This window comes from Carlito syrichta, unplaced genomic scaffold (assembly GCF_000164805.1).
Source record: "Carlito syrichta isolate Samal-C Ts95f unplaced genomic scaffold, Tarsius_syrichta-2.0.1 Scaffold98135, whole genome shotgun sequence".
Classification (NCBI taxonomy): domain Eukaryota; kingdom Metazoa; phylum Chordata; class Mammalia; order Primates; family Tarsiidae; genus Carlito; species Carlito syrichta.
This window is the reverse complement of record NW_007042231.1, coordinates 213,857-228,593: the sequence shown is the minus strand read 5'-3', so window position 1 is coordinate 228,593 and position 14,737 is coordinate 213,857. Positions and strand designations below refer to the sequence as shown.

The 14,737-nt window shown below is 41.6% G+C and overlaps 1 protein-coding gene across 1 annotated transcript in view; it reads right to left on the bottom strand.

Moving 5' to 3' along the window:
• Positions 1–14,737, bottom strand: part of SLC1A1 (solute carrier family 1 member 1) — a 79,110-nt gene that overhangs the window by 30,216 nt on the left and 34,157 nt on the right. The window contains exon 2 of the mRNA XM_008063100.2: positions 11,504–11,644. Coding sequence (XP_008061291.1) covers positions 11,504–11,644 — 141 coding nt within the window. The remainder of the gene's footprint in view (positions 1–11,503; positions 11,645–14,737) is intronic.

Sequence of the window (14,737 nt, the reverse complement as noted above, 5' to 3'; positions counted from 1 at the left end):
CTGTGACAGATTAGAAATTTTAACAGCTGGATCTTCCCCATCCAGTTTAAAAACGAGATGCCTTGTAAAGTACTGGGGCAAAGAACAGGTCCTGTGGGCTTTCGGAGGAGCAGAATGTGCCGTCAGATTGAGATAACCAGGAGAGACTTGGTGGAGCAGGTGACACCTGAATTGGGCAGAAAAAGAGGAGCAGGAGCAGTTACCAGTGAGCCCAGAATTGTCCTTTCAAACCAAGCATGGTTTTGAGGCTGGGCTGTGGCCTAGAAACAGAGATAAAAGCCAAGGCTGTCCTTGGAAGTTAGGGGCACCTGCTGGCTCTTTATTTTAGGAAAAGGCATTTGCTTTTTTTTCACCTCAGGAGGAGATTCTGACTGTTGGCTCCCAGCCAAAGCAGTAATCATCTGAACTTTTAATAAAAACACTACAAAGGAAGCAGTTGCCTGGCTAAACAATAGCATGACTTAAAAATAAACATCCGAGGGCAAAGACTCCTCCTAGTGTACTTTGATTAAGCTACCACCTACAGAGAACAAAGTTTTCGTGATAGTCTCTCTCCACTTGCTGCAAGGTATCAAAATTAAATTCCTTACTGGAAGTTCTTTTAGGTCTGACTTGTCAGGTCTTCCAATTGTGAGTGGACACAACATCCAAGAAACTCACTGTGTTTGGTTGTTAAAACTGGCTATGTGGACGACTCCTGTCTCTCTGTCACCAGCAGAGAGGCCACTTGCAGAGAGAGAAAGCATGGGCTTTGGAGGGAGAGACTGGGTTCAAATCCCAGCCTTCCCCTCCCAGACTCAGTTTCTTCATCTATAAAATGGGGTTTGTTTTTGAGTTGGAATCTCACTCTGTTCCCCAGGCTGGAGTGCAATGGCATGCTCACAGCTACTGTAGCCTCGACCTGCTGGACCTCAGTGATCCCTCTGTCTCAGCCTTCCAAGTAGCTGGAACTACAGGCATGTGCCACCACTCTGTTAATTTTTTTATTTACTGTAGAGATGAGGTCTCACCAATTGCCCAGGCTGGTCAATTGCCCTGAGCTCAGGCAATCCTCTCGCCTCCACCTCCCCAAATGCTGGGATTACAGGCATGTGCCACCATTCTCAGCTAAAATGGAGGTTTTTAAATGCCTATATCTCCTTGAGGGTACTTGAGAGTAGCAAAGTGAACAACCTCAGCTTACACAGCTGTTGTGAGATTAGAAACAATGTCTATGACGTGCCTAGTACAGTGTCCACTGCTTAGTTCATACTTGGTAAATAGCCTCCATTATTATTGAATGGATGATAAATAATGATGTGTGTCACTGAGCATATGGAAGGCACTCAGATATCATTTGTTCACTACATGGTCACGAAAGAGATCTTCTAACAACATAAATTAGATCGTTTAACACGCTGGGATGGCACTGCAGATAAAATAGATACCCTCTAATAGCAGTGAAAATAAATAAAATAGAAACTCCTGGGCCAAGTGCTCGTGCCTATGATCCCAGTACTTTGGGAGACCGAGGTGAGAGAACTGCCTGAGCCCAAGTTGTCTGGGCAACTTGGCGAGACCTCATCTCTACAATAAATTTTAAAAATATTAGCCGGGCATGGTGGCATGCACCTGTAGTTCCAGCTACTTGGAAGGCTGAGGCGGAAGATCGCCTGAGGTGGAAGACTGCCTGTAGTTCCAGTTACTTGGAAGGTCAGGGCTGCGGTGGCTATGAGTACACCTCTGCACTCCAGCCTGGGCAACAGAGTGAAACTCTGACTCAACAAAAAAAAAAAAAAAAAAGAAAAAGAAAAGAAAAGAAAATCTTATCCCAGCAAATAAGACCCTGTAGGAGAGACACCTACTTGCCTCTTCAGCTCCACCTTGGTGCCACCTTCTTGTCTCATCACCTCCTCCAGCCCTCTTCTCATCTCAAGTAGACCAAGCTCCTCCTTCTCACCTCAAGGCCTTTGCACACTTTTCTCTGGCTGTTCTTCCCCACGCTTCATTTGGCTTTTACATCCTTTCCTCAGAGTCCTTCCCTGAGTGTCTAGGCTAAACCAGGCTGTCCTGATTTCCTTGCATGGCATCCTGTGTGTATCACGTCTCACAATTTTTATCATGGTTCATTATTTAATGTCTTTCTCCCTAGACTGCAAGCTCCAGGAAGGAAGGAGCCCTGGATATCTGTATGTTCACCAGGATATACCCAGTGCCCAGTACATAACAGATTCTCAATAAACATGCTGATCAAATGAATAGCGTGGTTATTTATGTATAGTTGCTTGCCCTAGAATCATCTCCCAGGCTCTGGCCCCTCAGCGGCAGAACGTTCCAGAATGGAACTCGCCAGTTTCAGATGCTGCCTTTATGATCTGTGTGATCTTGGAAATGTGGCTTAATGTGTCTTCAACCTACCGTTTCCTTATCTCTAAAGATGGAGTTAAGGTCCCTACTTGACTACTTCATAGGGTTGCTATGAGGAGTAAATAAACAAGTTCACAGTTTTTAAACTGCAGAATGTTTCTTTTATTCCCTAGGAAAAATAAGGCTGAATATGATTTCACTGTGTTAATCCAGGGCAGCCTGGATTTGAACCCCAGCACGTTCAAGGGGGAAGGGAAAAGGCAGAAAGGAGCATGCAACATATATTTCTGTGCACAAGTCATTTATGACATCTATTTTCTTAGAGGCATTAATACCCAAACCCCCTTAAAATAGGTGATATCACCACTCTAGGCTCTGCTGTGACATTAATAAAATAAACTGGTCCTGAGCAGAATCATCTGAAGGTGCCTTTGCAGCCTCTGTCAGCAGGTCCACATTTGATGTTCAAAACATGTGTCAAGAAGCAGTGGGCTGGTGTCCTGGTTCTTTAGCATCCAGGAACTGTTTTAACATTATTTTTACACTAAGAAGCATGGTGGTATCTGTAGTTGGGATCAATTTTTCAAAAGACTCCATGAACATTTTTGGGAGACTTATTGTTCAAGAAAAACATTAAATACACCCCAGAGGATATAAGGAATTCAACCGTTCTCTTCCAGAGCCCATACGACTGCTTTGACATTCCCAACTAGCTAACAGCTCAGTGAGATTTTTCTGTTTTTCTACTATAACGTAATTATGATAGGGCTGTCTTATTGCTTCTCCTGGCAGCTCAGGCTTCTGGGTAGAAGTTTCTTGTATGCTGGTGACTTTTACAAACTAGTGACAGAGAGCAAGTCTTTTTCTATTGTTTTCATTTCCAAACAAATACATTTGGTGCACTTGCATGTGTGTAGCTCGATTATAGCATTGGCCCTGTAGCTTCTGGTGCGAATTCAGAGACTTCCTACAAACTTCTGAAAGCATCAGACAAAAAAGAGTAAATAAAAATTATATAGCATTAAATGCACTATGACACAGTACCATTATTACTCCTATTTTATAGTTGAGGACAAGTAAGGCTATCCAAGATTCCACAGGTTATACATGGCAGAACTAGGATTCAAACCTGGGCAGTGTGGCTCCTAAGTCTATGCTCTTCTAGATTCTCCTGTCTCTCTAGTATGGATGCTTCTCCACCTGAAGCTTGTTCAGGTTGTCCCTCTGTAGAGAATGGTACAGGTGGGGGTCACTTGCTTCCCTGTGCCTATAGGCTCAAGTCCAGTCCACTTAGCAAGGCACATGAAACCAATAAAGTCATATAATCACACTTCCAGCCTATTCCTCCTCCCTGTTTCCAGCATTCTGGTTAAAGCCTCACTGTCCTCCCAAGTTGCTAGGCCTCCTGCTGTTTCGTCTAACAGGAATATTCCTCCTCTCCCCTTCACTGGATTCCTATCCTTTCTTCAGGATGTCCTCTTCCAGGGTCCCAGTCACGGTCCTGGTTCCCACAAAGCACTTATCACACAGCATTGTCATATACAAAATGGCGTATATTACCATTTTCGTGGGATAGAACTTAATTTTATATCCTATGTGCCTAGCAGAGCCTGCCTTATTGAAGATGAAATGAATAAATGAACAAATAGTCTCCCAGGTCCATGCATTCAACACACAGAAGGGTCCTTAGATTTCCTGCATGGTTTCTCCCCCCTTTTTAAAGAAACAAAACCAGGTTATCTTACAGCTGAGGAGAACTAGGAGCTGGTCTAGCAGTGGTTTAGTCAGAAAGCAAGCTCATGAGTGGCTGATTCTCTGGGTTTCACTGTCTCAGGAAGAGATTGGAGCAAGGCATATTTATCTCTCATTTATCTTCATTTGATTACTTACAAGTGGTGCATTCATTATGGGAGCTCTATTCCTTATATACTATGTGCTCCTTTTGTCTTTGGAGGAAAGGCAATGTAGAAATCAAATTAATAAGTCCTCTGGCTTCAATCGCTATGTTATAACTCAATGCAAATTTCTTGATGCTCTTAAAGAAATGTTTAATTCATGTGAGCAAAACCACTTAAGGCAATTTATTTGCCTTGTTCCCAAAGAAGGCAAGAAGCAGGAAGAGCCCACTGGTTCCAGATGTTGCACATGAAGCAAGAAGTTCATTCTCAGACAGTAGCATGTTAGGCTACAACCTTGACTTCCCCAGTGTAGAGTTTTACAGTTATAAAGCACTTTGAAATGGCACATTTCATAGAAACTAAACTGTATAGCAAAACACCAATGTTTCAAGAAAAGCATGCATACCTCCATGGAGGAAGTTAACACTAGTGCTTTTAGTCACCTATGTTTATGAAGCAGTGGCTTGTATTTGACAGCAAAAAAGTGCTAAGTGCATCTTTATGTCTTACATCTTCTGGCCAACAGAGGGACTCCTGGACCTGGCTATCAGAAGATCTCGGTTCCATGACCATGACAAACGCTAGCTAAATAAAACCACCCTGTCTCAGGGAGGCACGTGGTATCGATCTTTCCACTGGAAGATGTGAGATTGTTTCCAGGTACACAAGTTGAGTAAATGAATGTCTTCCCCAGCTCCACAAATCCAAGTGTGTCATCTTCTATAAAGACTGAGTTTGCAAATAAGGCTCTCCAAAAACTCTGACAGACTTCACTTTATTCTGCTCATTCTCCAGTCTTCAGTCTCTTCAGGGCATTTATACTCATTGCCAGGTATGGGAGTTTACTTTGTCACATGGATTCAGTCTCAACTAGATTGCATCCTGAGAGTCAGAGTCCATGGCATGGGTCAGCTGCTGGCCGGCCTCCTGTTTTTGTCAATAAATGCTTTATTGGTACTCAAGTCATCCCCAGTCATTTACAAACTGTCTGTGACAACTAGAAACCATAAGGTCTGCTAGCCTAGAATATTTACTCTCTGGCCTTTTATAGAAAAACCTTTCTGACCCCTGCTTGAAAGGCAACCAACTCACATATGAGAGGGACCCAAAAAAACCCCAGAATTTACTTATTAAAAATTGTGTATTTATTCTTACATATTTAAGCTTCAGTTGCCTTCAAAAGTACTCTCCATTTGATGTGAGACATCTATCGAGATGTTTTTTCCACTGCTCAAAGCAGTTTTTGAGTTCATCAATCTTGATGCCTTTTCGTGCTCCTACTGTTTCTTGTTTCACTTCTTCCACAATGGCAAAATGTTTCCCTTTGAGGACTTTTTTCATCCGGGGAAACAAAAAAATATTGCTTGGGGTGAGGTCAGGTAAATAAGGAGGGTGGGGCACGGAGGCCATGCCGATTTTGGTCAAAAACTGCTGAACACTCAGTATGGTGTAGGCAGGTGCACTCATAAATCACTCATCATGAAATGGGCAAATGCACTGAAAGAATCACCAAAAAATTTTTTAAAATAAGAATTCACTGAAGCCAAGCCAAGTCAAGTCAAACAAAGTCTCTCACAACAACACTAGGTGGTACATTGATGCTGATGGGTTCCTAGAACGCTTACCTAGTAGAGAAAGCCTGGACTACAAGGGGCCCGCCCTCCAAAAAATAATTCTGGTTTTTTTGGGGGGATCTCCCTCGTGTGTGTTATATATCTGGCTGTTTAAAAAGTATTGTTTATAACTCAGCTTTTGCAAGGTTTAACTTTTTTTTCCCTTGGTTAAAAAGTAGTGGAAATCCTCTGCTCTTATGGTTGACATCAAGCCCTACAAAGTTTGAAATCCTGATGTAGAGGCTGGAGTAACAATCATTTAAAAGCCTGAAGCATTTTTTTTTAATCTTCCAAGGGTAGAGACTTTATTTTTGGAGAAGCTCCCCACAATTAAAAATCCAGTCACCCAACCAGCACTCTTGTGGAAACCAAAAGCCAACGATAAATAGCATGCAGATGTTTTCCCCGGATGTCTGGTGTTCAGTAATGTGACTGGCCCAGGAGGCTGAGTCAGTACGAGGACCCACACAAGTGGCCTGGGGAGGGTGGAGGAAAAGGAGTTTTCCTGGCTTGGTGTAAACTTGGAACGCACTAAGCTACAAACTGGTGCTGCTTCTTGAAGAGCTGTGTGTGCTCTTGACTGAGCAGGTATCTGTAGGAAATCCAGAGGTGGGACACTGCAGAAGTGGTTAGGAATGAGCTCCTCCTTGCTCTGGAGAGGAAATGTGCACAGCAACTTGCCCCAGCCAACCTGGACAAGACTCCAAGTTCTACAAGCTAGGTGGGTATACAACAACCCAGCTGGTACTGTGGTACAAATTCTACTCACAAAGCAAGACCATCCATCCCCATGTGGCTGCGAGGGGGGTTTTCTCTGAAGTGCATATTCCATAACGGCAAGGATCCCAGGAAGAGGTTACTCCTGGGTCAGGACCAGACAGCCCGTGATAGTGAAACTTTTCCTTTTTAGAACCAGTGGGGTTTGGGGTGCTGGAGATATTTTCACATGGAAAGAAAAGCTGGTCCCAGCCTTCTGGAGGTAGTTTGGCAGCTAGGCAGAAAGGCAGCCCTCTTAAGGGACTCTGGGAGCCCCTGGAGGGAGCATGTTCACTAGTGGCATTTCATCTGCTTGTGGTTACCTCTAGTAAAGTTTTGTCCCAAGTAGTAGGCTGGTCTCAGCTGGGCTATGGAGAATTAAGCTCTTGCTCCTGTTTTAGGATGGAGGAGCAAAATGAAGGGAAGCTCTTTAGGTCAGAAGGGTGGCAGTAGTCACAGCAGCCACTGGGTTGGGGGCGGGTAGGAGTTGTGTTAAGTGGAGTGCTTCTGGCTGAGGAAGTGGTGGCAGAGAGTCTGGAGTCTGTCTGGGAACAGGTGGGATTTCTTCTTGAGCCTAGCTAAGAGCATCCGCGAAGGATGCCCAGGGGACCTCTGGAAGTGGCATTGGAGGTGCCGTTCTGTTCCTGTGCTGATGGTAGGAGACTCCAGTCATCATAATTTGGGTATTAAAGAAAATGAGACCTGAATTTAAGCTCACTGGCTGGTGAGACCTGGACCAGGATTCTACCATGGCCACAATTCTCAGGCATGTTCATAAACTATTTTACCTGCTGTTCCCTGGTGGTTTGATGTAAATATGGCTTACAAACCTAAAGCGACCAAAGATATGTCTCAGCATAGCAAGAATGTATTCTTCAGGATATAAATTATGGGTAGGATTCTGTCTATTAGTGTCTATGTTGTCTATCTCTGAAAACGTCTAGAGATTGTGTCTACTGTGCCATTTTTCTCTTTTTTTCTGGCTTGAAGCAAATATGAAAGATTATGTCATTTCATAATTCTGTATGCATTTTTAAAAACAAGGACATTTTCTTTTTTGGGTGTCTTTTCTTTCTGTGAGTTGGAGTCTCACTCTGTCACCCAGGTTGGAGTGCAGTGGCACGCTTACGGTCACCACAGCCTCAATCTGCTGGGCTCAAGTGATTCTTCCGCCTCAGTCTTCCAAGTAGCTGGAAGCAAAGGTACATTCCACCATGCCCAGCTAAGTTTTTGATTTATTGTAGAGATGAGGTCTCGCCAAGTTGCCCAGGTTGGTCTCGAACCCCTGGATTTGGGTAATTCTTTCATCTCCACCTCCCAAAGTGCTGGGATTACAGGTATGAGCCACCATGCCTGGCAACAAAGACATTTTCTTACACAACGATATGCCATTATCACTGCTAACAAAATTATCTATTTCTTGATACCATCTAATAGCCATCTATACTCAAATTCCCCTGGTAACACCTTCTATCTCATCAGCACATAAATAGGAATTCTTCCTGTTAAAAAATATAGCTATAAATTAAGTATTTTTATGTCACCTAAGGTTTTGGTGGCAGATTTTTTTTTTTTAAGAGATGAGGTCTCCCTATGTTGCCCAGGCCAGTTCTGAACTCCTGACCTCAAGTGATCCTTTCACCTTGGCCTCTCAAAATGTTGAGATTATAGGCATGAGCCATCACCCTCTGCCCCAGAATTTGTATTCTACCTGTTAATTTGGCAATAGAATCTCCCTTATGCAGGAGCACAGATTATTAATCTCAGGTCTCAATCTTTGCTGTATTTCTGCCTCTAATTTAAGTATCCTGAGGGGACTCATTCAACGCTCCCTGGCTTCCCACACACATCGTCCTTTTGTCCTAATAAGTGTATAAATTAAACCCGGTTGTTGGTCTGACAGGTTTATGAAGCAGCAATGTGAAAACTGCTTTTCCTTTGTATTTTACATGGCCATCTTTAGGGTGGGGAGGCTGAACACTGCTACAGGGTTTAGAGGAAGGAGTTTTGTACCAGCATAGAGGTGGCACTGAGCTGTCAGGACCAGGGAACAGAGATGGGAAGGGGGAGTGAGGAAATTTCCAGAGGCAAAGTTATAGGAGAATAGGGCAGAAGCCATCCCAGCTCTTTCACAAAAATACAAAGCAAACAAAAATAACATGTTTCACCTTGAAAACAGAAGGCACAATGGGTCATGTTTTCTTACCTTCTAGATCAAACCATTGTTAAGTTTTTAGTTTTGATCCCAATTTTTAAAAATGTACATACATTTGAATAAAATTTGAATTATATATAATATCCGTTGTATGATTTGTTTTATCTTCCCACTTTATACTGTATGAGGAATATTTCTGCATGCCATTAAATGTTTCCAGAACAAAGCTTTTAATAGTTGCACAGTATCTTAACTTATGTGTACACAACACATTTAGACTGCTTATAATTTGTCACTGTTATTTTTAAAATGCTACCATGAATAGCCTTATACCTAAATCTTGAACACATCTCTAGTTATATATCTTTATGATAAATTTTGAGAAACAGAATTACCAGGTGGAAGGATCAGAACATGTTCCAAACTGCCCTCCAGAAAGTCTGTTCCAATTTATATGGTAACCGAAAATGTATGAATAAACTCATTTTCTCACAACAGTACCAACACTATTGTTGTTAATTCTCCCTTTAATCTAACCATTTAAAACATGAATATGGCATCATTGTTCCCACCCTTTGTTCATGATCCTTAAATATTTGACTATTTCATTACTCCATATCAAAAAGAACGTGTAGTAGTTTTGCTCTCTCTGTCTGTAGCCCTTGACTAGCTTCTGGGGGTTTAGTGAAGAAAAGGTGTAGAAATGGCTGGACCTGTGCTACTGCTTCAAAGGCAGTCGGACTATGTCAATGGAATGCTGGAGATTGTAAATTTCACCAGTTATTGACTGCCAAGAGTGGCACATATTTTCAAACATCTAATATTCTAGAACTAGCACATATTCATACATATATTTTCAATCTTTTGTTCTGAAACCTTTTACTATATGAATTTTGGATTTGCTGCCTGATCTGGATCAACCTTCTATACTTTCCCTTATGGACATGAATTAAATAGTACCACTTGTCAGGTGGTTTATGCACCTTGTGCAGTTGCATGCAAAATACTGTATATATGTACAACTGTGAATACTTTTCTTGAGAGGAAGTCCAAGCTTTCATTGTGTTCCCATGGGAGCCCAAGAAAAGATTAAGAAGCTTTGATATGATGAAAATTCTAAGGGGTTATAACTGCAATCCCCAAAGGAGTCAGGCAGGCAATATAAAAGTGAAGTAGATAAGATATTAAGCAATAGGGAGTGGTGGGGACTGTGGCATTCTTAAATGCATTTCCTCTAATTAAATGGAGTAGCTGTCTCTCCATTCCAGACCACTGTTCGTATGTGGAAACATGGGTCCAGTGCTCCCAGATCTTTTTTTTTTTCCCAGAGAAATCCAGAAATTTGGATATTTATATGAAATCTTCCAAACTTTAAATGCTTGTGACAATTTAAAGTTAAACAAATATACACATTATATGCAACAAACAACTGGTCTGCTGCTTTGTCCCTCAGGCTGCTAGGCTTAAAAGAAACCAGGCATTTCCAAGCATAATTAAATACATACAAAAAAACAACTGAATGTTCTCTTTAGGTTTCTCATAAGCCAAGAACACCAAGACCCTCTTAGAACAAAGCTCCCAAAGAGACTCCAGTCTGATTGAAGTTGGGCACTTGAGAAGTACAACGGCCAAGTGTAACAGCTCTTAAAGCAATGCAGTTGCTAAATGCAACAGATCCTGACACCTACCTTCCCTTCCCCAGTCAATGCCCAGCACTCTACAAAGATCAGTCCCAAGCCTTTTCAGTGGCTGTGGAGAAAAATGTTCTAGAAGAGACATGCCAAGACTCCTAATTGCATGTTTACATAAAAGCTTGATATGCAAGCTGACAACACTCATGATTGTTGTGACACATTTTACCAATATCTAGAATGAAGGTAAGTACAAGAAACTATGGAATGCACTTACCCTATCCAGACAAATGACATTTTTGTAAACCAAATTAATCGCTATCTATGTAAGGGAGCTTGCTTTTTAAAGAAACCCTGCAATATAAAGATTTATAAGAGATAAGTCATTTCCGGATTCAACTGTGTCACAAGAACAGATTGAAAAAACTGGGTTTTAAAAATATAATACATACTCATATTTAAACTTTTTTTTAAAGACTTGGGCAAACTTTGCTGAAATTTAAACCTTCACCTAGAACATGGCTGCTGGTCCCCATGGCAAATTTCCAGGGTAGGTATGGAGCAAGTTCTGAGTTCTGAGGAGCCTGGAGCAGAGGCACCCCCTTAAGGCAGGTGCTGAGAAGTCAGGAAGCAGGACAAGCACGGTTGGGCAACTAACAAATGAGCTATGGAAAACATAATCGAAATTGACAACCACGTTTTTCCTGAGGACACAAGTTGACATTCCACTGACCACGTATGCCTTGTTTTCTTTGTGTCCTAAATAGTATTTTATTTATATAATATGTTTGAAAATGGCATCTTCCTTCCAAGACGTCCCATGCTGGTCAAATGACGATTTGAGCTGTGGTGGGCAGTGCTGTAGGTGCAGCAAGCAATAAAGCAGTGCCACCTTGTGAAGAGTAAATATTTCCACCCAAGCAAATACATACTTTCCAAGTGAGGAGTGTGTGTGAGTGTCTGTGAGTGTGTGTGTGTGTGTGTGTGTGTGTGTGTGTGTGTGTGAATGATGCAGCCAATGCATTTCAATTTTTCCCATAATTAAAACGACTTAGGTACAGACTCCTTAAATAAACCTGGAGAATATCAGTTTTCTCAAGGTACCTGTAATCATGCTGGATATAATTAACGGCAAAATGATGAGTTTCAGCATCCTCATTAGAATTTCTCCAGGAAAAGCAAAGTAGAATTTCTCCAGATTTGAGAGCTTGCTGTGTTCTCGAACCAAGACTCCTATGGTAATGCCTAAGAAAAACAAGAGTTGGAAAAAAGAGAAACATTACTGAGTTCTCCTGTATACATTTCTATGGAAAAACATCCCAAAATGTGCATTTTAATGGTAAGAAAGATAGTTTAGGTAATCTCCCCCAAGTATGTAAAATTTAGACTTTAAAAAATCATATTTTATTTTTATATATACATAAATATATAAACATATATATATTTTATATATATATAAAATATATATATGCATACATATGAATATATTTTTTGAGTCAGAGTCTCACTCTGTTGCCTAGGCTGGAGTGCAGTGGCATGCTCAAGGCCACCACAGCCTCAACCTACTGGATTCAGGCTACCATAGCCTCAACCTATTTGCCTCAGCCTTCCAAGTAGCTGGAACTACAGGCATGTGCCACCATGCCTGGTTAATATTTTGATGTATTGTAGAGACAAGGTCTTGCCAAGTTGTCCAGGCTGGTCTCAAACCCCTGGACTCAGTCAGTCCTCTTGCCTCAGCCTCCCAAAGTGCTGGGATTACATGCACGAGCCACAGTGACTGGCCTATTATATTATTTTTACTATTATTTTTTGAGTTGAGGTTTTACTCTGTCACCCAGGATGGAGTGCAGTAGCACAATCATGGCTCACTGCAGCCTTGAGTTCCTGGACTCAGGTATTCCTCCCTCCCGCCTTCGTCTCCTATTTAGCTGTGACTACAGGCATGCACCCAGTTAATTTTTTGATTTTTTTGTAGAGATTAGGTGTCCCTATTTTGCCGAATCTAGTCTCGAGCTCCTAGGCTCAAGCAGTCCTTCTGGCCTGGCCTCCCAAACTGTTGGGGTTCTAGGCGTGAGCTACTGCACCAGGTCTTAAAAAGTCCTATTTTAAAAAGCAGTGTGGCCATCATTAGTAAAACAAACAACAACAGATGCTGGTGAGGATGCAGAAAAGGGAACGCTTCTACACTGCTGGTGGGAATGCAAACTAGTTCAATCTCTATGGTAAACAGCATGGTGATTTCTAAAAGAACTAGAAATTGACCTTCCATATAACTCAGCAATCCCCCTACTGGGAATATACCCAGAGGAACTCAAATCATTCTACAAAAAAGATGCCTGCACACACATGTTTACTGTAGCACTATTCACAATGGCAAAAACATGGAACCAACTGTACTGGACTGGATTAAAAAAAATGTGGTACATATACACAATGGAGTATTACACAGCCATAAAGAAGGACAAACACATGGACTTCACAGCAACTTGGATGGATTTAGAGTCTGTAATACTCAGTGATCCTTCACAGAAACAAAGAACAGAGTACCACAAGGTTCTCACTCATAAGCAGACCCTGAACATTTATCATAATAAGAAAGGGACTGGCAGCTGAGCACAGTGGCTCAAGTCTGTAATCCTAGCACTTTAGGAGGCCTGGGCAAGAGGACTGTCTGAGCCTGAGGGTTCAAGACCAGCCTGGGCAACATGGTGAGACCTCGTCTCTAGAATTAAAAAAAAAAAAAAAAAAAAATTAGCTGGGCCTGGTAGTGCACTCCTGTAGTTCTGATTACTTGGAAGGTTGAGGCAGAAGGATCACCAGAGCCCAGCAGGTCGACCTGGGGTCGCCATGAGTGTGCCACTGCACTCCAGCCTGGGTGATGGAGTGGGACTCCAACTCAAAAAAAGAAAGGAACTGGCAGTAGGGATACTGCTGTGGTGGGCATGGGGGTGGGAGGATCAACATCAATAAGGGTACCTGATCTCAAACCAGGCAAACTGGGGGCCAAGGAGAGGTTCACACTTTACCTATACAGTGTCCACTTATATACCTAATCCCAAATTGTACCCCATGTCCTAAAAATAAAAAAAACTTGATGATAGCAAAAAAGTAATGAGCAGAATGTACACACGATTCAGTAAAACTACAGAAGATTTTCTTCACATGAAAGCTTTGTTGTCATCATTTCCTCATCAGTTCTATTGATTATAACAAAATATCAAATACTATGAGAAAGAAATTCATCATCCTAATCAATGTAATTATTTTGTTTTCACATGCCACCTTTATTGTTCATCTACCTGGAAAGATGTTTTACATATTTACTAGTTTACATATCAGTTTGTATTTTTCTTATATATTTTTCTCATAAGTACTCCTTTTATGATAGTATTTAATGAAAAATATTCTTTCCAGTTTATGTAACTTTTATAATTTTTTTTTACTTTTATAATTTTAATAACAACATAATATCTTATTAACTTGGTGTATTTACTATATTATTGAGAAACCACATGGGGGGACCCAAAAAACCCTGGAATTTATTTATAAAAAATTGTGTATTCTTACATGTTTATACTTCAGTCACCCACAAAGTACTTGACGTTTGATGCAATACACCTACTGAGATGCTTTTTCCACTGCTCAAAACAGTTTTGAACCCATCCATTTTGATGCCTTTTATCCTTCTGCCGTTTTTTGTTTCATCTTTTCCACATTGGTAAAACGTTTCCTTTTGAGGACATTTTTCGTTCAAGGAAACCAAAAAAAGTCATTCAGGGCAAGACTGGTTGAATAGGGAGGGTGGGATAGAGGGGTCATGACATTTTTGGTCCGGCTACTTGAAAGGCTGAGGCGGAAGGATCGCCGGAGCCCAGCAGGTCGAGGCTGTGGTGGCCGGGAGCGGCCACTGCACTCCAGTCTGGGCGACAGAGTGAGACTCCAACTCAAAACAACAACAACAACAACAAAAAACTGCTGAACACTCAGCCCATGGTGAAATGGGCAAACATGTTGAAACAATCTCTAAAAAAATACTCACTGAAGCGAAACACAGCCTCTCACAACAATGCTGCCAGTACACTGATGCTGACAGGTTCCTAGAACACTAGACTGGAGGTGGGGGGAAGCCTGCACTACAAGGGGCCTACCTTCCAGAAAATAATTCAGCTTTTTGGGGTCTCCCCATATGTTCTCTAATGGTATGCATTTTTTTTCAGTTATTTCTAGATAATAATGAACTCAGGTTTATCTGATCAAGGTTTTTTTTTAATGAAGTTTCTAATCCTGAGTACTTTGTACATGAAATCCTTCAGCACAATAACACAATTTAATGAT